Here is a 26199-nt window from a genome sequence, read left to right as displayed (position 1 = left end):
CTGCTAACTTATCATCAAGCATATCTTTTACGCATGGGTTGCAGCTGGAAGGGCATCCTATCACTAGGAAACACACTCAATCACACACATACAGTACACTATGGCCAATTGAGCTTACGCAATTCACCTATAACACATGTCTTTAGACATGGGATGGTCTATTTTATGCAGATGCTCTGTATGCAATGTAATTTTTTTCTGGTGAAATTGTATTCATCATATTGCAATATATACTACCTGACAAAAAGTCTTGTTGTCAATCCCAGTTGTAGGAGCAACAAACAATAACTTGATTTCTGTTCATACATCTGTTGAACAGCATCCCAATCTTCACAAATACAGCAGAGGAACTATTGGAACCCGCATGGACCCAAGATTCTCAGTTGTTTGATGAAGGAAAAAATTCATGATTTGGGGTTACATTCAGTATAAGGGAAGAGATCTGCAGAGCGGATGGCAACATCAACATTTTTGCTGAAAGAAAAAAGAAGGTCAAGGTGCTCGAGGATTGGCCAGCCCAGTCACCAGATATGAACATTATTGAGCATGTCTAGGGTAAGATGGAGGAGGCATTGAAGATGAATCCAAAAAATCTTGATTAACACAGAGTCCTGCAAGAACACTTTCTTTGCCATTTCATATGACTTGATTAATAAGTTATTTCAGTTATTGCAGAGATGTATGGATGCAGACATCCAAGCTCATGGGAGTCATCAACAATATTAATTATTTTTCTACTGCACCATGACTTTATATTCTATACTATACATTATTTCTGTTAAGTGACAAGACTTTTGTCTAACCAAAGTATGACCTTACTGTCCTAATTAAAAATAAAAAATGAAGGCATGATCATTTTATTTTGATAAACTAAGCGTAATCTAGAGGACTTTGCCTTTCGTATAAGCCACTTGTGATACCAAATCATGAACTAGAGGACAACATTTGTTGTTCCTAAAATTTCCGAAGGTAACAACTATTGTGTTAGGTAGTGTACATATCAGAAAAACTAAATATTTCAATGTTTCATTATTATCTGTCCATGGTCAGAACAGTTATATTGTGACAACACCACACAGAAAACTAGTAAAGGTTGCTGAAAACGAGTGGTAAAGCTAGTAAATGTGTGAAAAGTATATGAATGTGTGAAACTGCAGTGAAGTACAAATATCAAGTTTTAGTGCGCTCTCAAATTGTGTCATGTATGAATTTATATTATTTGTTCAATTCAAGTTTATTTGTATAGCGCTTTTTACAATCCTTGTTTCAAAGCCGCTTTACAAAAGGTCCACATGAATGCATTACAATCAAATTAAGTTAAAGTTACGATTAAATACAAGTTAATATATATATGGTTGTGACGTCTATGTGTATACGTTTAATGAAGTAGTTGTATGAATGCATTTGACCACATGAAAGCACTACAATAGCAATTCAACGAAATGTGCTTGACTACCTTTAAAAATAAAAAAAAAAAATTCGTAAATTGACCAGCTCAAACCAATTTGTATCCCATTTGCTACGCTTTTCTAGAGTTAGACTTTAAGAATTTTACTCTGTAAATCTGATGTGATCTGACAACACTTCTTTTAGGCATTATGCTCCTAAAATCTGGAACTGTCTCCCTCTTAAAGTGAAAGAATCCCCTAGTATTCATGTTTTTAAAAGCGTGTTAAGACACATCTTTTTAAAATTTCGAATGAATACACAAGTTTGTAAGGTGTATGCATTTTATCTTTATTGTTGTAGGTTTGTGTATGTATGCATGTACGGTGTATGCTTGCATATGTAAGGACTATTGTGTGTGTGTGTGTGTGTGTGTGTGTGTGTGTGTGTGATCATGTGGATATATGCTTATATTTTGTGTACATGAATGCTTTTATTCGAGTATATTTGTCAAGTTTATGTTGTCTATTTTAATGCTTTTTTTGTTGTTGTTTGTGAGGCATTTTGAGTTGCATGTATGTTGGAAAAGTGCTATACAAATAAAATGTATTATTATTATTATTATTATTATTATATTTAGACTTGTATTAATCATGGTCTTCTTGAATTAAACTTATAGCCACAAAACATCTGACTAAATTCAAATATTCCCACTAATATGGTATTCATCCACTCTCATCAGTTTGATCAATCAAACACCACTTGGAAGCATGATGAGGCAATCCCAGCTCAGTATATTCCTATTGCTTCAAAACTAGCATTATAGACTATGGCACTTCAGCAGCTTGTCTGCAATTAAACAGCTTGGAAACACTTGAAAATAGTAATGAAATCTTTTTTGATAGATCTGCCTCTCATGGAGAAACTGGAAGGCTTGTGTCCATTTAGCGAGACCTGGACTTGCAAACATCCATGAGACACTGACACAGTATCATTGTGTCTCCTTTAATTACAGCATTAGCAATCATTCACCCATTCTGCTGCTATTAAACGATCAGGCGTTTCTAGCGAGAGTTCACACCACAAATTGAGCTGAGATCAATACTGTTTGAGCCAATGAAAATGTGAAAATGCGTCATCATCAGCAGAGATATTGGATCATCAAACAGCTCTATTGAGCCACAATAATAACGAGGTGTTAACTTAGAGATAGAGAGACAGACAGAAAGCTTAAAGAAATGAACACACAATGTCATTTTAGCTAAAAGCAGTGGAGTCTTGATTTAGACAGGTGGATAAAAGGAAGTTGACACGCAGAATATTAAAAATAGAGGCTATCCTGTCCTTGAGTGTGATGGTAGGAGTGAGACATCCTGAAAAAAAAGCAAAAAAAAAACCTTTAGATCTGAAGTGATAGCCTTGAATCAGAGTGGCATCTGTATTAATATTTCATGGCATGAGCTGAGCTTCACAAAGCCAACAGTAGTGCACACGTCTACTCCGTCAGAATACTCCTGAAAGTTCATTCATAAAACCACTTCTGAGATTTTAACCAAGAAGTGTTTATATCTTACATGTTCAAATTGTTTTAAATAGGAATACTACCAGGACTCATCAATATAGATGGTTTGCTGGTCTTGGGCAATGTGAGAGTTTCTGGCCTACTGACAGAGATGTGCTGCCACTGAAAATCTAACATTCATTGTTTTGACATTTTATTTCCCTGTAAAAAAATGTTTATGTCATGACACCCAAAGTGTTATACTTAAGTATAATAATACCATGTGATAATTTGTTATTTAACATGTAAAAACTAATAAAAAATAGATAAAAACATGTTATAGCTATAAATAATCTTCATACAAATAGGCATGCCAAAAGTATTGAATTCAGTATTTACCACTAACATTTGAGCACTGTTAAACATATTCATGAATTGGCTGATTAGCCATTGTGTTCATGTGCTCAATAGAAATTACAGTTATTTGCCGTGAAGGTCATAAGTTCACCACTCTTCACTGATGCTCACTGAGTGTAAACACAGATACAGGGGACCCTGGAGCGTATTAAAAGTCACGTCATTCAGCTTGTCCGTCTATCTATCGACTGATTTCTACAGCTTTGAAACGTCCAGTGTCTGTATCTGTGTTTGCACCCATTGAACTGGTGAGGAATGGTAAACTGATGACCTTTAAGGCCAATTACAGTCATTTTTGAGAACCCTTCATATAAATAATATTTACATTTTTAAATATCTATTTTTTTAACAAGTAAAACTTTTTTAGATGATACAAAATGAAAATAAAAAACAAATATTACTAGAAAACACTGATAGAGTACACACAAGCATTTTACAATAAAAACTGTTAAAGGTTTTAGAAAGTTTTAGAAAAGCGTAAGTGACAATTCAGCAATTTTGCTCTCATATAATAAATGAACGACTAACAGGTAGATCCCTTTTAAAAGGTTGTGCTTTTTAAAAAAAAAAACTAAAGCTGGTATTTTTTTTTATAAAAAAAATAAAGCTGGTATATATATATATATATATATATATATATATATATATATATATATATATATATATATATATATATATATATATATATATATATATATATATATTATTAATATATTGATAAACCTGCATATATATATATATTAGAGCTGCACAATTAATCGAAAAAAAAAAAAAAACTATCTTGATTTGGCCCCCTAGACGATCTTAATACAGCAATTCTACAATTTTGCCAATCATTTTTTTAAGTTCAGGAGATAGCACAAGTCTTCACGTTGTTTTACATACGTTGCTGGACACTTCCAAATAGTGTTGTAAAAATTAAATAATGAATTAACATGCTATAATTCACCCAAAATGTCATTTCTGCCTTCATGTAATGATGTATTCGCAGGCGCGAAATCAAACGTGACGTGAGCTGTTACCACAGAGAGGGCGGGCACGCACCCTACCTGATAGACATGCGCGTCTACTTTAGTGAACAGAACCTGTATAGGCTGTAAATAACAGGTAATAAAGTTGTAAATAACATTAAGTTTGTGGCTAATCATTTGGAAGCCGAGCGGGAAGTTTGAACAGCATATAGCAGTGAAAATGAAACCGAAAGCACGCACATCATTTAAATAATCATAATAGCATTTTCGAGTAATGACTACGACAAGCATTTAATATGTTTTCCTTCCATAGCGAACACAAAGTGTTGTCCATGAAATTAAATGTTTAACAGCGTCAGTATAACTGTAGCCTATATAATGTTGAATATAATGCAAGAGGGAATCTGATATTGACAAATGTCTGATTTTAACAGTGAAAATAAATGGTCTAATAATGTTGTCAATGACAGATTGCAAGCATATGTGTCAAACATAATAATTCAACTTCAGGATTATGAATAATTATATTCTGATATCGTCACTTTACTGTGCATTAATGACCAGGAAAATATAAAATCTATTCAAGTCCACTATTGCAAAATTTAGCATTTTAACCAACAGTACATCTACACATAATATTATTATTTTTATTTTACCATATGTTTCTGAAATAATAATAATAGCTCACTCATATTAAGCTTTATTTTACATCTACAGAATTGTGACAAAATCGTTTTCTTTATTTTAGGCAAAAAAACAAAAACAAAATATCACAAAAAAAAAAATCCTCATTTTAGCAAGAATCGTGTGAAGCTCTAATATATATATATATATATCTTCTTATATATATCTTCTTATGATCTGATTGGCCCATAAAACACTTAGCAGACTGTCATGTATTTCTGCCTAAGTGATTGACGGTGCTGTGTGCTGTCAAGCTCTGAAAGTAAGATGTTTCTTTTCCGGACAGAGTGGCTGGGCTGTGTGACATAATCTGCAGCCCATTGGTTCTTTTCTTTATTGACATTGGGCTGACCAAATCACAAACTTCCATGTTGGGCTGAAGACAAGCGCATGAGATATCATGACATATTGTTTTTGATCGTCAGCATGATGTAGGCTTATAGTGACAATAATATTTATACAATATGGTTATCATAATGATATTTATACATGACCAAACTAGTGTGCAACTTAAGCAACTTTTTTACAATTAGTTTTGTAGTTCGGGCAGAAACAAATATTTGTTACATTTTTCAACTGTTTGAGTTCATTTGATTGACAATGTAAAATCTTTTTGCTACGTTTGAAGTTTCATTGTTGAGTTAAACTTTTTTTAGGGTCTCTGACACATTGCTTTTATTATTTAACTTTGTTTTATTAATCAACATTAACTGTGTGCGTCAGCAGGCAGTTTTTGTCATGTTCATTATTTATTAGGCTCCCTCAAAACACAGAGGCACCCACATTTCCAGTGTGGATTATAATTTTATTATAATATTAAATAAATCAAATTTAAGTTTTTAATTTGTCAAGTCTCATTATTTCCTATAAATGGCTTTTGTGCTTTTATTGAATGGGAGTTGGTAAACATATTCAAGGGCGTGCACAGATAGGGAGCATTTTGATTGATGTAGTGGGCTGCTCTGGCCCAAAATGCCAGGACTGATTTTTTTTGTCCTAGTCCAGCCCTGCAATGAGAGCAATTGTTTGTATTCAATACTTTATTGCTACTATTATAATTTTCCATATCTGTAATACTTGTATTTTGGCATTTTTTGCAGTCCACTTAGAATCCAACATGGAAATCAATGTTTTCTTGATTGGCATTGATTTTTTTTAAATTCAAATGGCATTAACATGCCTGTGTTTTTATTTCTGTAATAAATATGGCTGTCAAGCCAGAATCTTGATGGTTTATTGCGGGTATGTTGTTTACATGAAGAAATCTGTGTTACAAGTTAAACAAAATTCTAATAATGAGTTATATTTTGAATAGTATTTGTCTTGCGTTTACATAAATTTTACATATGAATAGCCAAAATTACAAAGTTTCAGTATTTTAAATGTGATTAATCGCGATTAGTTTTTTTTTTTAAATGCGATTAATTAGTTAATTTTTTTTATCGATTGACAGTACTAATATATATATATATATATATATATATATATATATATATATATATATATATATATATATATATATATATATATATATATATTTATTATTATTATTTCTTTATCGTTTAACTGACATCATTAATCAGTCAATGATGAATCGGTTATTATGAGCATTTCCTTGGACAACAATAAAATGCTGTTTATTTTATTCGTTTACTTTTTCTTTATTGAATTTATCTGTGCTTGTTGACGGTTTTTTATAGAAGAAAAACATAATCGCAATGTTACATTTTTCCAATGCCGTGCAGCCACACTTTAAATCTCAAAGTCTACTCCAAAGAAAGATACTTTGTTTTTGTTTTTTTAAATCAAAAACGATGTCTAAACACCAATCACAACGCACTAGGATGGCTAACCAATCACTACACATTTTGTTTTTCTGAAGGCAGGTCTTTTTCCTAGAACAAGTGATTTGCGCCAGGCTGGGGAGAAAAGCCTTGTAATAATGTAAATGTGAAAAACAATGCTTTTTTTACCAAACCACCAAGAATCAAAACATGTTCCAGCACAACACCTAAAAACAGAATCAACACTTTATAAAACAGCAAAAACAGAACCCTTTTAGAATCCCAAAAAATGCTTTGAAGCTATAAAACAAAGGATACAAGACTCGCTCAGAAATGCAACCACATGTCAAACACAAATCATTTTTCCTGCTGAAAAGCTCAATTTCTAGAGCTGGGGGAATCAAGAACTCTTTTTGATATACTGTCACATTGTAACTGCACTGATCAACTGGGATTGAAGTGGACGGCCCTCGTGGTCCGTAAACAGCACAAACTGCTGACCATGCAGTTTGGACCAGTTCATTTCAAACAAAAGGTCTGTTGTCTCTGTATTGGCCCTACGTTGGACTGCATGAAGGAGTTGCGGACAAGCCCTAGTCAATGTGAAACAACTGCACTGCTGCTCATTTGAAATGGATGACACCATAAAGCTGCAGTGTCGCATTCAACCACCTCCCATCCAAGGCAGTCCATAGGTCACAGCAATAACTTCAGATGGGGAAACCGTGAAGGCATCAGGCTGCATCTGCATCAGCATCAGCATCAATGCACACGCCACAGAGACTTCAGGCCAAGAGCAGTGAGAGAAACAGCTATTAAATGTAGAGCCCTATTATTTTGAGTTCACTTGAGAACTGAGAGTTCACTTCACCAGCATGTGATAATGTGATTAAGTTTCTATCCTTGAAATGACAAGACAGTGAGTTTTAAAGTCTGCATAAACCAAAAAACATTTTGTTTTTTTGTTTTGTTTTTTCATATTGTTATATGTTGACAAATCCCAAAATTTCAGACAGACATAATATGAGAATTTGACTAAAACAAACAAGTGCTTTCAGATTTAAATTTTAGATGACAGATTTTTGATTTTTTTTCCTTAATAATATGCATGAAATGAAAATTGTTTGCCACAAAATAATATTAATTGTTTGCCACAAAACCAGCAATGTGAGCTAACAAAGTCAATATGGTTATTAAGGGTTTCACAACAACTTGAACACACCTTAAAATAAATGCTGTACTAATGTGTGGTGGTTATATTTATTTCTTAAAGTAATAATACTGATACTGAACAACACATTTATGAAAACAATTTCACAACAATTTCTTTTCTTCCATTTTCACATTAAAACTCTATTGTGCAGCACATTCATTCATTCATTTTCTTGTCGGCTTAGTCCCTTTATTATTAATCCGGGGTCGCCACAGCAGAATGAACCACCAACTTATCCAGCACATTTTTACGCAGCGGATGCCGTTCCAGCCGCAACCTATCTCTGAGGAAACATCCACACACACACACACACACACACACACACACACACACACACACACACACACACACACATACACACATACACACACACACCCATACCCTACGGACAATTTAGCCTACCCAATTCACCTGTACGGTATGACTTTGGACTGTGAGGGAAACCGGAGCACCCAGAGGAAAACCACGCGAACGCAGGGAAAACATGCAAACTCCACACAGAAATGTCAACTGAGCCGAGATTCGAACCAGCGACCTTCTTGCTGTGAGGCGACAGCACTATCTACTGCGCCACTGCTTCGCCCTATTGTGCAGCACAGTGACGGCTAAATGGAAAAACATTACATTTGAAGATATCACAATGTTATATCATTGTTTCCTTTTATTTGATTATCACCCTTATTTAAATTCTGCTAAATTTGAATCCATTCCATACATAGAATATAAAATATTGTTTGAATGGGTTCAACTGATATCACACATGGTCCTAAACCTTTTCAAATATTAATTTTAATATTAAAACAGAATCCATAATAAAAAAAAAAAAAAATTAAAAAAGAACTTAAGTGTTTTTAAAGAGCTCCAAAAACTCAAAGCAGAAAAATTATAATTTGGGAGGAAGAATATGAAATAATAAGTGGTAAAAAATAAAAAATAAAAAAAATTTTCAAAAAAAGATAAAAGATTTAAAATCTTTGTTAATTACACATGCTTCATTCATTTCAATTAATAAACTAGCACTGTCGCCTCACAGCAAGAATGTTGCTGGTTAGATTCCCGGTTGAACTATTTGTCACTTCTGTGTGGAGTTTGCATGTTTTCTCTGTGTTCTCGTGGGTTTCCACTGGTTGCACTCAAAAAGATAACTACATTTTATTGAGGGTAGGATTTTTCATTCAATAGATTTGTTTAGCACAAAAAAATATTTACACAATTAAATGCAATTGAGTTGGTCCAACATGATTTTAACAAATAAAAGTTTGAATACATTTGTATTTTTATTTAACAAACTCAAAGGTCTGATAACATATGTCTACTGTGTTGTACATTTCGAAGTCTATTCGTTTTATTTGAAGTTTTTCTAAATGAACTAAAAGAGCCGTTTTGAAGCATATTTCGTGAGTTACATAAACAGTTTTCGAAGAACCATCTCAGAACTAATTTATTGCTCACTGAGCAAAGCAACAAACTGCATTTTTGCTTATTAAGCTGCCAAAACCCAAAGCATGGGTGCTTTTGCAAGGTGGTAATCTCAAAACTAAAGTAAAGATTAAAATCCACTTTAAACACCTAAGATTACTTTTATTGTCAACATTTCCCTATCCTAATTCAATCCAATGCAAAGCATGCTCAGAACAACAATCCCCTAACCGGGTAGTTGGACCAACACAATTACTTCATGTTGTCCCAAAACAAAATGCTTAAGTTAACTTCATGGTTTACCAATTTAGGTGGAGTAAACATAAAACTAAGAAATTAGCAAAAGAAATTGCAATAATAGTGTTGTTTTAGCTCATTTCAAACAGGTAGTTTGAACAAGCAGCAGTAATAATTATTTGTTCCGGTTTCCCAAACAGTCCAAAGACATGCACTATTAATTAAAGAATTTGTACTCAGTTGTTGAAATGATATCTATAAAAATGAACACCAAACTTTATTTATTTCTATGAAAACTGATTTCATAGAGCCCTAAAACTGTTTTTAAAGTAAACAATAAAAAAAAAACCACCAAGTCAACAGAAATGATCATGGATGCGTTTACAGTAATCAATGCGTTTTGGCTCATGGAAATGTGCAAGTTTGCACTACCGCCATCGGAATTTTATGTACCGCACATAAATCTCACTCTTCCTGTCCTGTTAAGAGAGATTGATCTGCAACATTGATCTTTTGTCTACCTATTTTGCTTGATTTATGAGGCTGTGAACAGGAGAGTCTATCCATGCAGAGCCATGCTGTTTGCAGTTCCTTTAGCCAGTGTGCTGAACAGTTGGAGCTGCTGCAAAATGCTCTTTTCTGAACTCATCCAGCCCCTCCTCCACCACTGTGTGAGCGTTTGTGTATTGAGGAAGACCTGGCAATGAAAAGAGCCAACAGTGGCAGCTTGAGAGAATGAGTTCAGAGCAGGTTCATATTAGCGCTAGTAATCATACATGCAAACGGCAGAGTCATTTCAGGCCGTCTGGAGCCTGCAGGGAGAAAAGGCTCATCTTTAGCTCTTAATAACGTGACTAAATGTAATAATCACATCAACTAAAATAAACGATTCTTCTGAAATACCTTTTCAGCTCAAATCAGAATAAAAGGCAGGTTTTTTAGTGAGAGGCCTTGGAAAACATGAAACAACGTAATCTGGAGATATATAGTCATATGTGGATAGAATATATATATATATATATATATATATATATATATATATATATATATATATATATATATATATATATATATATATATATATATACACATATATATATATATATATATATATATATATATATATACACATATATATATATATATATATATATATATATATATATATATATATATATATACACACACATATATATATATATATATATATATATATATATATATATATATATATATATATATATATATATATATATATATATATATATATATATATATATATATATATATATATATACACACACATATATACACACACACATATATATATATATATATATATATATATATATATATATATATATATATATATATATATATATATATATATATATATATATATATATATATATACATACAATTGCATGTTTATGAATTTGTTATAACTGGGTGTGAATACAAATAAAACCACATCAGACTGTGATGACAAGAACAAGCCCAGGGTGTGTGTTTGAGTGTGTACTTGTTTATGTGGTTTACAAGAAAATTTACATAATGACATTGGTATGGAAATATTAAAGGGGTTTATGAGGACATAACTTATGTGCTTGTAATTCAAAATGCTTTAATCATACTTCAACAGGGTCTTTTGACATTAAACATTTTTTGGTTTATTGATAAGGGTAGGGCAAGGCAAAATAAGAAAGTGTTTTTACAGTCTAAAATACATTATGCTTCGGTTGCATCCTTGTAAACCATGCATTCAAGTAGGTTTGTGTCTGTGTGTGTGTTTGTAAACTAACTAAATACAACAGAGAATCTTGATGGGTGAATCACAGATATGTCCTGATAAGCTTGTTAGCAGCAGGTCAAAAGTAAATCAAAATACAGCATAAAAGACAATACAATTACAAAAAACTCTCTAGCAATAACCAGTAAGAGATAGAAATAAACAACTATATTAAAGTTAAAAAAAAATCATACAATTAATCTTGCATACTGATTTACTGCTCAAAAACCATTTCCAAATACTAACAATGTTGCTTTATATTTTTGTGGAAACCACAAAAAAAAAACTAGAGTACTTTTCTTGCTTTATTGTTTGGGATTTACTGAAAATAAAATTATAATATATAAATATACAGTTTAAGTCAATATCAATATATCCTTACACCTTCATTTTCCAAAACTCCTCACAGTGGAGGTCTCTGAAAATCAGATTAATTACAATCATCTCAAAGCCTTGTCTGAGACTCTAGAGCCATTTTTACAGGTCTACAAACTCAGCACATGTATGTTCAAATCGATTTGCCATGGTATCCTGGCAAGCGTGTTTCCATGGAAACTAGTAAGCCCATAGGCTATTCCATAGACCTGCATCAGGGAAGCTCTTGGTTTGAACAAAATTAAAATGGAAATGACATGACCCGTGTCATGAGCGGTGAAATCTCCATAGGCTAATAATGCAGAAGAAAAAACAAAAAACCTTTATTTCAGTTATCCATGATTCCTCTCTCTGATCACTGGTGATAGCTTGAAGACGTGGAGCATTGAACGAGAAGCCCTAGTGTGATCTTTGCATACAGGGCCAATCGATAGTACTTTTTTAACAGCACGTTTCAACTTGCAGAAGATCCCTGTTCCACCCTGCTGTTCAACTACCTTCACTGGGAAAATCCTAACTATTTAGCATTGATCCATCAGGCAACACGTTCATTATGTCATAAAACAATTACGTCATTCATTGCTTTAAAGCATCCGCAGTAAACTACTGTTAATTTAAGAGACATCTTTCTCTTATGCAATAAAAGAACATATTTATCATGTGTGCAAATACATAGACATGTCATACTCGGGTATCTTGGTTTGTTTTTTCAAAGCAAAAAGAAAATGTTGCAAAATATATACAAAACGTCAGAAACCTATTGGCTCCAATAGTTTGGTGACCATCAGGGTTCAAATGCTAGCCTTAACAACGACTTTGTTTACATGGACATTAGTAATCTAATTATTTGCCTTAATTTGAATAAGACAATAAAATGATTAAGGTGTTTACACGAGTTGCTTTTTGAATGTTCCTTTCATGATTCCGTTTTACATGTTGTAGCACATACTGTAATTTGATTAAGGTAAAATTTTGCAGTTTGATATCTTCACTTTTATTCAAGAACATTTCATGTGTGCCCCCCGTGACAAACGAGACATTGGATGAGAGTTTAAACTGCTGAAAGACTGTTGTTTTAATGGAATTTGATATAGCCCGTCGTATGAGACAAAAAAAAAAAAACTTAGCGTTTCTTAATGTGCGTGTCTGTTGTCCTTCGCCGACTGGGTAGGTGCAGAGAATAGTATCAAACAGCCTTGTGTGTACAGACTATTCTTTCGCAAAATGCAGCAAAAATCCTACACGACGGTATAGTTTGATTAAGATGTTTACATGTCTGTACTAGGCATGGGCCATATAAGATTCTGACGGTATAATAACCTAGGATAAAAATAGCATGGTTTTACAGTATTCAGAATACTGCTCTAAAATAAGTTCTTTTTTTTTTAATATCTGGGTATAAACAACTTTTTCCCCACATTGAACACAATATATTTTATTTTAGGATATATTTACAACCAGTAGCTTTTTTCTTTTCTGCTGAAGATACTGTTGCCGTAAAAAAATAAATAGATAAAATGGTTGTGAAAAACATGTGTGTATATATATATATATATATATATATATATATATATATATATATATATATATATATATATATATATATATATATATATATATATATAAAACTTTACATATACCTTCGGAACAATAAAACACAAAACTTCGAAGGCTTTAAAATCAGATTACTGGTATATGTAAATGTACTTAATGACTGATATAAACACCATACTAAAGCAAAAAATAGGGTTCATACACATTTTTACTACTAAACTTTTCACAACTTTTCCATGATTTTTTCAAGCCTTTCAAGTAAATTTTCATGACCTAATGTTTCATGCAATGTTTACATATGCGTGGTAAAAGAAAAACAATGCATGTTCAATTTTATTACAGCATATCGTAAAACACGCAACAATCTATTTAGTTTCAGTGTAAATTTATTTCTATGTAAAACTGATTTAGATACTGCTTACACCGCACTAATAATGTGAGAGTATATGATTGGGCAAGGACAGAAAAGAAGCAAATAACCTATATTCAAGTATAGAGATATCTGTTTTCCATACCTTTTCCAAAACTTTGTGGGTTTTTCTGTTTTTTCCAAAACTTTTCCAGGCCTGGAAAATGCCATATTAAAATTCCATGACTTTTCCAGGTTTTTCCAACTTATGAACCCTGAAAAAGTTCATTTTAATTAAAAGTGTAAACAGACCCTTAAAACTAAAAGTCCAAATTCAGATAATTTTGGCTTCCACTAAAAAGTGACTTATTTTAAGGGTCATATAGATGCATTCAAGCAACCATTCAATTCAATTCAATTCAGCTTTATTTGTATAGCGCTTTTACAATGTAGATTGTGTCCAAGCAGCTTCACATAAATGGTCATAGTAACTGGAACAGTGTGGTTCAGGTTGTGGTTCAACCATACACACAAAAGTTCACTTCAGTCAAGTTTATCCACCAAAATAAAAGACTCCATCATCTGCTTCATCTTTACATTCATCTAAAAGAAATCAAACACAAGTTTTAAAGGGCGCACTGATCCACATCATGAATCAAGCATAAAGGGCATGTTCACCTCCCAATCCTCTATCCTTCTTGCCAGTGACTTCAGTCAATTCCAGCACTTGTCTATTGATCCAAAGCTAAAAATAACCGAAACCACCATGCAAACAATTTCATCACATAATCCTCTTATCATCCAACTTACAAAAAATGTTTTAATCACATTATCAATGCACATGCAAAAAAAAAAAATAATTATATCTGCATGCATACGTCTAAAAACATCTCGAACAACTGCTTCTACATTAGACATAACTCGCCAAACATCTATTTAAATGAGTACTGGATAATCAGCCCAAAAATGATACTTTAATAATAGGATTTTTTTTTTTTTTTTACCATGTATTTCAATGACTGCTTTCAAACCAACATTATTTAGAAAATCTTGCTTTGTGTTTGTGTGAAGAAAATGTATTTTTGGTTTAACTATCCTTTTAACCTGGTTTACACCTGGATTGAATTTTCATCTGTAACTAAAATCACAAGCAGATGCTACAATAGTATAAATGGGGTCAAAATCTTCACCTGCCAAGAGGTTTCATCTGGTCAATGTTGCAATGTAAATACACAATATAAGGCAATCCACTCGCAAACAGTATGTATTAAAAATATGTCAATCTATTTCAGATGTCAAAGCATGTATAATCTGATTCTCATCACGTATCAAGGATGATGACATGTTTACCTCCCAGTCCTTTAACCTTATTCCCAGAGTGATCAATTCCAGTACTCTCCTATTGATCCAAAAGCTAATATAACTGAAACCATTGTGCTACACCATTGCATCACCAATATGACCTCATAAACAATGTAAATATAAAGACATGTTATGCACAAGATCACACACTTGATTCCTAATTTTTTTCCATCTAATGTCTGTGACTTCATGCATCCACTTGGACCTGACTAAAATCGATATATATTTAATATTGAAGTACGAGTGTAGATGAAGTTAATCTATAAAAACATACATTTCAGTAACAGAACTTACACATTTTCATTGTTTAACATTACTTATCAAATGTGATTAAATGCATGTGGAAATTAAATAAGTGGTTTTATATTTAAGCCCTTTGAATTATAAAGCAAAACATAACTTATTTAGTGTTTTGTAAAAAAAAATAAACAAACAAATATATTTTGCTTTTGGTAAACAAAATAATAATATCAATAATAATAATAATAATAATAATAATAATAATAATATTAATAAAATCCACTGAAATAAAACCATTTTAACACATTATTAAATAACGGAGTGTTGAAAGGAAAGTAATTTTACCTTACTGAACCCAGTCTTAATAGGTTTATTTTGTATAATTTAAATTTCTATTTCATGGTAACAAACACATACATCCATTTCTGGTGCTCAGAAAGCAGAAACTTGAATAAAAACATGCTATCGAGAGATTGTATGGTGGTTCGCGTGGAATAAAAAAAAATCAGCAGACAATCACTTTTTAATGGGATTGGATTTCTCAAAAGACCCCAAAGTTTGCCTTAAAAAAAGAGGAAATTTCCTCTGGAATTTTTACAAAGGTTGTCTGAGACATGACACAGAAATGGCTGATTCAGATGGGATTAAAATTTTAAAAGTACATATGTGAAACAGAAATTCCAATACCCTATAAAACTACTCTCGGCTGAACAGGGCTTATGTCTATACTGAACATATTCTAGAATGTTAAGCAAGTTTCAAAATGGGAGACCCCCAATGCAATGGCATGTTAATGCATTTTGCATATTTAATGCATGTTAATGCAAATAAAATGCATTAAACTCATTTAGAAATAATTAGATTTATAAATTAACATAATACTTAATTTTAAATGTTAAACACATTACCAACATAAACAAGACAATAACCACTTTAATTACTAAAATACAGGGCTTATGACAAAGACTTCAATTAACCATTTTGAACAAGACTCAATATCAAATATTGAAGTTATAAATACTTTTTTTACAAATACTATATTCCATATTTTTATATACAAGAGTTTAAATTAACAAAAACAATACACAGGTCTGTAGACTTTTTTATTTATTTTTATTCGTTCTTATTAGCAAACTTTTTCCATTTAAATAATAAAATCAAGAATTTATAATAAGAGTTTACAAATAATTATCAAGTGGACATCTGAACTTGATTTTCTGACTCCCAAACCTAACTAAACATGAATCAAATAAATAATTAAAAACATGACTGAAATACATATATAATATGTAGCCTATGAACTACATATTCCCTCTTTATACAAGAAACTATAGAGTTGCCTATAGTTAAGAATTTTAAGAGGTCCATTGCATGAGGACCACTATGTTTTGATGTGTAAAAAGTTTGAAAAACACAATGGTTTAGTGACTTGTAACTGTGATCTAACACACATCATGAAACAATGTGATCGACACGTTCACCTTTAAATCTAGAATAACCTCTTCCAACACTTTCAAATCGATCCAAAGCTAAAAATGTAACAGAAAGCACCATTAACTGTTGGCGCCATGAAGAAACAGTGTTGCATCTTGGCATTGAAGCATCCTCTGCACAAAAGCATGACCTCATCATCTATGCAAATACCTAATGATGCATGCAAGAGAGAATTCAGATCCCGCACTGTGCATATTACACACACGTAAATTATACTACAACTAATGTTTAGCATCTCCAAGGACTTTCAGATCCATCTCTAGAAGAAACAAGACCACCAAACATCCGTGTTGGTTCAAAACCTCCATCAAGCCTCATGCGTTCATAAGCACGTCTACTCATCCCTGTATCTTACTTACCAGAGTGATGATCGGCTGGTCCTCCACCGTTGGAGAAAAGGGCAGAGTACAGGTGAGGGTATGTCTTCTCCAGGGCCACACAGAGCTCCAGGAAATGGTCGCTCTGCTTGTTCATGAGCATCTTCAGGAGCTGCTCCACTTTCTCTGCGCTGGAGGAGCAGTTCTGGTCCAGCTCGAACGCTTCCTGCTCGCTGAGGCTTCCCGATTTACTCAGCAGCTCAATCAGCCGGTCAGCATCCGTGATGGACTCCAGCAAGTTCTGGTGGCACTGGTGGAGTAACTCTTTGTGCTTGGGCTCCATTGCAGTTCCTACAGTTCCTTAGCTAACTAGCTAGCTCAGTGCTATCGCCAATTCCGCCACACAATCCCGATGAACGCAGCAGGAACTTCACTCTATCCGCTCACTTGTAGGATTTGAGCCACGGCGCCATGAGACTCGATGGCTCAACGAAGCGGGTTTTTATTACAAACAGCAGAAAGGCACAGAAGCCATGTTTGTTGCCCGAGGCTGTTGACTGCACTAAACAGCGAGACATTTCTCCGGTTCACTTACGCGAAGCAACTTCGTCCATTTTCCCCCTGCGCTTCCGAGGAGAGCATGTTCGTCTGCGTTTATAGTTTCTTCTTGGCCATTTATTTTGCGCGGTGAGGACACAAGTGAGAGGGAAAGTAGCACAACTCTTCTTGCGAACCTACTCAAACTGTACGCTCCGCCATGTCTCGGTATCTCAGCAGCTGCTGCCCGCTGTCAATCAACTTCCCGTATTGTGCCCATATACGGTCAAGTGGGCGGGGATTTTTCCTGAGACACACCTGGTTTTCCCAAGTGGGCGTGCTCTGCTGTTTAATATTTCAGGCAAAAAAGGCTGCACAGTTGTGAAGATGATGCATCATGACATAACTAGTGGAAGGGGGATTTTACGCTGGAACATGTGCTCTGCTACACCACAGAATGTTTGCTGTGGATTTTTGGTAAATGTGACTGTGCAAGTCTGTGCTTTAATTATGTGATTTAGTTATACTTACATACATTTAATTTTATTTTCGTTGTAACTGTCACTGTGTTAAAACTAGTGCACGATAAGCGTTTTACAGTCAGAGAAAAAGAAGTCGTTTCTTCCTGTATTCATACATTATCTGTCAACGACGGTTGTTATTGAGCAATTCTAGCATTATGGATGTGACATTTGCAGTAAAAAAACTCAAAACCTAAATTCACAGAGAAATTTTATGGTAACATTATTTTGAAATACCTGTGGTGACGTGGTGGCGCAGTAGGTAGTGCTGTCGCCTCACAGCAAGAAGGACGCTGGTTGAGTGTGTATGGATGTTTCCCAGAGATAGGTTGCAGCTGGAAGGGCATCTGTGTAAAACAGAGTTAAGGGATCAGAAAAATATCAATATGTAAACATGTTTTGTACTTTAAATGAGAGAAATAAATATGTGATATGGATGTGTCCAAAAAAGTATGCAAGTTTACAGTATACAACATGCTTTGTAGAAATTCTGACTTAAACTGCACAATCCCAAAAAAAATAATGCTCATCAAAAGAATGGCTCACTATAGAACAAACATGATTGATTTTATTTTATTTAATATTTTTGCATTTATGAGGAGAAAGTAATGTGGATGTGTCATTACTTCGTTATGGATGTGACAGATGTGAAATTCCCACTTGTGTGACTTTGTTAAATCAAATATAATAGTTAAAACATTGACAGAGACATTTTTGAGTATTTCTAAAGTACTGTAAAATACTTGCTTAAACAAAATGCTTAGAAACAGTTTTTGTTTTTGGTGAAAGCGTGGAATTGCTCTATTGCAGTAAAATAGGCTTAGTTTTATCAAGTGAATACATTTGGTAAATAATTAAAAATTAATTCCTATCTAACAAGAAATAACTGTAAGTAAAATGACTTTCACATCAAGTTTCTAAAAAAGGTATAAAAAATTCATTAATTTTCCTTAGTCTCTATTTCAGAGGTAGCCTGAGCGGAATGAGCTGCCATATTCCAGTATATGTTTTATGCAGCTGATGACCTTCCAGCCGCAACCCAGTACTGAGAAACACCCATAGAAAGTTATTCACAAACACTTTGTTAATTTGTATATCTACAAACAAAAATCTTTACTTAAGCAAAATGACTTGCATATCAATATGTTTTCTGAAAAAGGTATAAGACAAGTTTATATTTAAATAAAGAAAATCTGTCAGTACGATTGGGCTGCATGGTGGTGCAGTGGGTAGCACGATCGCCTCACAGCAAAAAGGTCACTGGTTAGAGCCTCGGCTGGGTCAGTTGGCGTTTCTGTGTGGAGTTTGCATGGGTTTCCTCCGGGTGCTCCAGTTTCCCCCTCAAGTCCAAAGACACGTGGAATGGGTGAATTGGGTAAGCTAAATTGTCCGTAGTGTATGTGTGCGAATGAGTATGTATGAATGTTTTCCAGTGATGAGTTGCAGCTGAAAGGGCATCTGCTGCATAAAACATATGCTGGATAAGTTGGTGGTTCATTCTGCTGTGGCGACCCCAGATTAATAAAGGGCATAAGCCGAAAAGAAGTGAATGAATAATTGTTAGTATGTTAAAAAATATCAATTTAATTCACCAAACAAAAAACCTACCTGACAAAAGTCTTGTCGCCTATCCACGTTTTAGGAACACAAATGTCTTTACCTCAGGCTGTTGATGTTGCCTCCACTCTGCATATTTCTCGTACGCCATATTGAATGTAACCCCAAACCATGATTTTTCCTTCACCAAACTCGACTGATTTCTGTAAGAATCTTGGGTCCATGTGGGTTCCAATAGGTTTTCTGCATTATGGTTGGGATGCAGTTCAACAGATGATTCATCAGAAAAATCTACCTTCTGACACTGTTCCAAATGATCAACTAGAAGTTGAGTTATTATTTGCTGCTCTTACAAAAGGGATTGACAACAAGAGTTCTGTAGTGTATATAGGCAGCCTAAACTTTTAGTATAAATTAGATATTCACTTTTCTTCCATATATTTATAAATTATGGGTCCCATCTATCCTAACATCCTAAGGCCAGTGTCTACAGTGTGTACATACAATTAATTCTGAGTAATAATTACAATAGCTATTTGTAATCAGCCTATTCTTATCTTTAAGAATATCCTGTTATTTTTCTGAAAAAGTCTTTATTTAATAATATTTTAGACATTTTCATGTGCAGCAAGCATTCTCTGAGATTATGAGAGAATTGAGTTTAATTACATAATGATTCGAAGTGATTCTTTTATCTTCACTTCTAAGTTTCTTGTAAAAGCGTCTGCTAAACCCGTAAATGTACATGAACAAACCACAAGACCAACAATTTGAGGTTTTATTTTCCTTGGTTGGATAGCATGTGAAAACTAATTTCTTTGATTTATTCTCGATAGTCGCTGTTTATTTAAAATCAGCCACAAGCAGCATTTCATCTATGATCTATGGCTTTGTAGAACATCCATCCTTGATGCTCATATAGTTCACACGAAGTTGAAAGCCAGTAACAGTGGGAGTTGAAAGAGTGTTTACTTGTCTTCATTAGATGTCTTCCATCATTAGCTCTTGTTGGCTTTATGGATGAAGAACTAAGGTTATGCGGAGTTCAGTTCACAGCCTATCGGAGACCAGTTGAGTTTTTAACATGGTAACTAAAAAAAAGATTAGTCCAGTCAGTTATCAGTTACCTCAAACATACAAAGAGAGATAAACGTGGGATTATAACAGACTGAGTGATTTTATTGGACTACAGGAGTAGATAACATGAGGTGAAAAGGATGTATGTTTGTCAGATGCAAACATGATGAACTAATGATGAATTATCAGTTCTCATGGAAACTCACTTCGTATGCAATTGTATTTATTTCTGTAAAGGTTATGCTAGATTTAACAGTGTAAAACCGTTTTAAGGTGAAAGAAGAAAAAGTTTTCTCCTATTTGTAATACAAAATTAAAACTTGGCCCCTCCTTGTGGGCAGAACAGCAGTAAAAAATGCATGAATTGAACACACCTATATTCTCGCACAAAAATACCTCAGGAAGTCAGTCATGAAATCTTTCACAAATATGACCATAAAACCAGTCATAACTATGCTTTTTTTTTACATTAAGATATGACAGTATTTGATTCAACTATTTGAAAATCTGGTATTTGAAGGTTTAAAAAATGGTTCTTGGCAATAGCTATTATTGTCCAAAAAATTAAGTATTGATATGTTTACAGCACAATTTGCTCCAGGGTCACAAATATTTTGTTTATCATGAATATATTCAAATTTTTTTCTGTACCCACAAGAAGATTGCAGGAATTATGGCAATAACATCTGTTAAACTGCAAACAATAAGTAAAAATTGGTTGTTCTTTAACCTGGTAAAATTAGTCACTATTCTCCTCACTGATAATCTGTCTAGTATGGGGTACTGTACAGTTAGCCAGCCCCAGAACTTCATCCCATACAAAATTGCTGCATTTAAGACCTGACTTCTTTTAAAGAGCGTTCATCACTGCCTGGCTGAAATACGAAATGAAGTGGGTAAACAAAACCAAACAAGAAGCACTGCATTAAACTTTATCTTTAAGTTAAACTTTATCTTTAAGTATTTTCAACGCTAGCCTGATGGCGCCTGCGAAAAAAGTCTTTCATCTCTCGTCTTTCGTCCTTTCACTGGAAGTTTATTATTGGCTGAAAAACATAAAGCATATTAAAAGCCAGTTAACCACAATTAACAAATTACTTTCAACAGACACCAAAAAATTAAAAACAAGTCTTTCTGCTGCAAAACTACAGATATATAGTGAACAACGCTGCTGTAGGGAATACAAAAGTCAAATAATCTGGATGAATAAGTGTACTGATTAGAGCTTTAGCCACAGATATGCTTGTGTTACTTAAAAATGCCAAATGTAACATTATTATTTTATGACAAATAAAAAATAAAGCACAAAACCAAATATACAGTGCATTCAGAAATTCTATGCAGAGCTTCAGTTTTTCCACATTTTGTTGTTACAGCCTTATTCTAAAAATCTATAATGTTCCTCACAATTCGGAATCCTCAGAGCAAACAATACCACATGATGATAAAATGAAAGAAATGTAACATTTAAATACATAAAAATTTATGTAAGGTGGTGCGGTGGAGCAGTGGGTAGCACTGTTGCCTCACAGCAAGAAGGTAACTGGTTTAAGTGGAGTTTGCATGTTTTCCCTGTGTTCGCGTGGGTTTCCTCTGTGTGATATGAGCTATAGGTGAATTGGGTAAGCTAAATTGTCTATACATAAATTTACATACAGTGTATATATAGGGCAATGCACACAACTGTCTATATAAGGTCCCACACTTAACAGTGCATGTCAGAACATAAACCAATTCAAGTGCCAAGGAATTGTCCATAGTAGACCATCAATAAAGGACTGCATCATGGCACAAATTAGGGGAAGGGTACAGAAAAATGTCTGGACTTTGCAGTATTGAAGGTCCCAGTGAGCACAGTGGCCTCAATCATCTGTACATGGAAGAAGTTTGGAACCACCAGAACTCTCCTAGAGCAAGCCACCAGGTTATTTTTGAGGAAATTAATGAATTTAATTCATTTATAGGGCTGTAACATAACAAGTTTGATGGCATGATGGCTCAGTGATTAGCACTGTTACCTCACAGTAAGAAGGTTACTGGTCTGAGTCCCGGCTGGACCAGATGGCATTTCTGTGTGGAGTTTCCATGTTCTCCCTGAGTTTGCGTGGGTTTCCTCAGGGTGCTGGTTTCCCCCACAGTCCAAATACATGTGCTATAAGTAAAGTGGATAAGCTAAAGTGTTCGTAGTGTATAAGTGTGTGTGAATGGGTGAGTATGGGTGTTTTCCTATACTGGATTGCAGCTAGAAGGGCATCTACTGCGTAAAACATATGCTGGAATAGTTAGGAGTTCATTCTGCTGTGATAACTCAAAGTAGAGACTAAGCTGAAAGAAAATGAATAACAAATTGGAAAAAAAGAGGTGTTGTGATTTTGTTTTGCAGATTTCCTGTACAACTGTACACTCTATGGCTGGAAAATCATTATGAGCTGTGAGGGTCATGCTCATTAATTCCAGTGACACACCATGCCAGAAAATGGCACAAACAGCTGTCGTCCATCCATCTATTTTCTAAACTGCAGATCCAATTGTGGGCACAGTTATATCATATATGTAATTTGTTTATATATTTATAAATGTTCAATTTCTTGACAGAGTACATGTTCTGTCAGTTTCAAATGACAGAACACGCCAGTGCCAGTGCACTCAATTTCCGAATTTATTAACATGCTGTCATATACTTATTCAGGTGGAATATTAGCACTAATACAGTGAATAAGGGGTTAAGGGGCCATTTTAAACTAAACTCTATGGTCAGCCCACACATAAAGAACTTATATAAACATTTATGTTATATATGTGACATATATAAAATCGTTTTCTACACATATATTTAGGTTCTTTCCGTGTGGGAGAGTTTGTGAGTTGGAAGAGAGTAATAATAACAAACAGCTAACTTAGATCATATCTGCCTTTCATAACCCATGACAATACAGCCATGACAAACATCACATTTTTATTAGAGATGTGAGGGACTAGGTTAGTCACTGTTTGCTGAGACCATAGAAATGTGCTGTGCAATGTTTCCTACCTGTTGCAAAATTTTCTGTGACTTTAACAGTTTTTCACTCTAAAGAACAATCAGATAAAAATATCTCTTGAGACAGGAAGTGAGGCCAGATTAGGATATGTCGTGATGGCACTGCTTCCTATCTTAAAATGCACTCTTTAAAGGAAGCGCATTCATTATAAAACAACTCCTTAAAATGCACTCTTTAAAGGAAGCGTATTACTAAAAACAGCTCAAATAAGTTGGCAAATAAGACAACAGCAAAGTTAAACAGTAATCAAGTCTTATAAACAAATTTTACTTGCATTGCTATTGGCCTGCATGTGAATCAGGAAAACAGCTTATTCCAAACAATGAAAAAATGATTCAAAGATGATTCCTTGGATTTACAATATTTTTTGGTTTGGTTGTAAACTATTTATTTGGGCTGAATTTAAACAAACAAATTACTAGATTACTATATTTTTGTTTAAATTTAACACAAATAAATTGTTTGCAACAATTTTGCAGTTTTTTTTTTTTTTGCAGTGAATAGGCTGAATTTTATGAGTTATCATCAGTGCATTGATGTACCTGGATTTAGTCAGAGGCAGATTAAACAATAAGCAAGATAAGTGTCACTTAGGGCACCAGAAAATCTGAGGCCCCCAAATAAATATAGATACCTATAAATTATATAAAGCATTTTTTCCATATTTTGTATGATGAGTGTCTAAAAAAGATAAATGTTTAATGTTTATTACATCTGCACAAATGTATCCCCCACCCTCAATAGTTCAGCAGTCAAATTAGGTAAAGATTTCGTTTTTAAAAATGAAAGAGTTTATATATAATTTTTAGTTGTGAAATTAAAAATTTTTACAAGATGCTTTACATGTCGTTATTATTATTATGCATTAAGATAAAATGTAGAAAAGGAGTGATATAAGAGAAGTAAAAAGTAAAAAAAATAAATTAAAGTACAAAAGGTGTATTTTATAACTTTTAGGCCCAACGGCTGGAATTGCTAAGGGCCCTCCACTGAATCCGCCCCTGAATGTACTACTCATGGTAAAGCCCCATTGACATATTGATGTCAACTCTAAATACATAGCTCTGAAATCTGTTGGAAATATATTGAATAGCAGAATCCACATTACAACAATAACAATGGCACAAAATAATATTTTCTGACTTATTAATTCAATTTCCATCTTGCTTTAAAGTAGACCTAAAAATGACTTTTATAAGTTGTTTAAACACAGCTGTGCATCTCGATACATTTTTCCACAAAGATGACGTTAGTCTTGTTTTCAATCTGCTGTTATGCTGATGCATAATTGTTTGTAGGTCCTGTAGATCTCATTTGAATTTAAAGCGATAGTCACCAAAACAGCACATTTTGGATCAAACCCAAAAAGGGAGTTTTAAAGAATCATTAAACATTATTTGTGGGGTATTTTGAGGTGAAACTTCACGTACACACTCTAGAAACATTGGTCCCCTTTAAAACACTTGATCATTTAAATTGTCATCCATTTAAAAAGTCCATCAAATACACAACAATATCATCCACTGGCATATCTGTAAAACAAACATCATTGCACACTTGTGCATCATAAGTAATGACAGAGCTATTACTTTTGTTTGAGTGTATATATTTTGGATAATTCTGTGTTGTGCACCTTTAAAGGCATAGTTTACACAGATATTAAATTTATACCATCATTCACTAACCAATTCACACAAACCTGTTTGGGTTTGTATTTACTGAACAAGAAATACCCCAAAATAATATATTTTGAACAATATGGAAAACTGGTAGCCATTGACTTACATGGTATTTTACTATGGATTTCAGAGGTTACCAAAAACTTTCTTAACTGTAAAAAATGCTGGGTTCCACACAACCGATTTGTCTAGGGATAGCGTGAGGGAATTAAGTTAAGTTATTCCTTTTAACAAATTTAAGTGGATTTATTAATTCATTCATTTTCTTGTCGTCTTAGTTGCTTATTAATCCAGGGTCGCCACAGAGGAATGAACCGCCAACTTATCCAGCAAGTTTTTATGGAGCGGATGCCCTTCCAGCCGCAACCCATCTCTGGGAATAAGTGGATTTAATGTAAAACAATAATAAAAAAAAAAAAACAACCAAAGAATTGTGTTGTTTCAGCTAATTTTCAATAAGAAGTCTGAACAAAAAAAACATAATTTTTGAGTATTCACAACAAACAAACAAACAAAACAATACATCTCTCACTTAACAGTGATTTTCGATTTTGGGTGCACTATCCCTTTAAGGGCAGCTGACAGACATTAACAAGAGTAGAAGCACATGTCAGCAGAGCATAGTTACTCCCATGAGAAACCTTGTGACACTGAAAATTGGTTGTTTTAAAATTGAAGCTTATTTACACTGCACT

General features: G+C 33.7%; 1 protein-coding gene across 9 annotated transcripts in view; it reads right to left on the bottom strand.

The window, feature by feature from the left end:
* Positions 1 to 17864, bottom strand: part of dlg5a (discs, large homolog 5a (Drosophila)) — a 155221-nt gene extending 137357 nt beyond the window's left edge. For 8 of the 9 annotated variants that reach the window (XM_068212910.2, XM_005156681.6, XM_068212912.2 and 5 more), the window contains exon 1: positions 17135 to 17864. In XM_068212910.2, the coding sequence (XP_068069011.1) occupies positions 17135 to 17435 (301 nt within the window). In that variant the 5' untranslated portion in view covers positions 17436 to 17864. The remainder of the gene's footprint in view (positions 1 to 17134) is intronic. The other variant, NM_001145603.1, reaches the window with a different exon arrangement.
* Positions 17865 to 26199: the final 8335 nt, after the last annotated feature.

The sequence above is a fragment of the Danio rerio genome, chromosome 13 (assembly GCF_049306965.1).
Source record: "Danio rerio strain Tuebingen ecotype United States chromosome 13, GRCz12tu, whole genome shotgun sequence".
Lineage (NCBI taxonomy): Eukaryota > Metazoa > Chordata > Actinopteri > Cypriniformes > Danionidae > Danio > Danio rerio.
The sequence above is the reverse complement of the archived record's forward strand: the minus strand, read 5'-3'. Positions and strand labels throughout refer to the sequence as shown.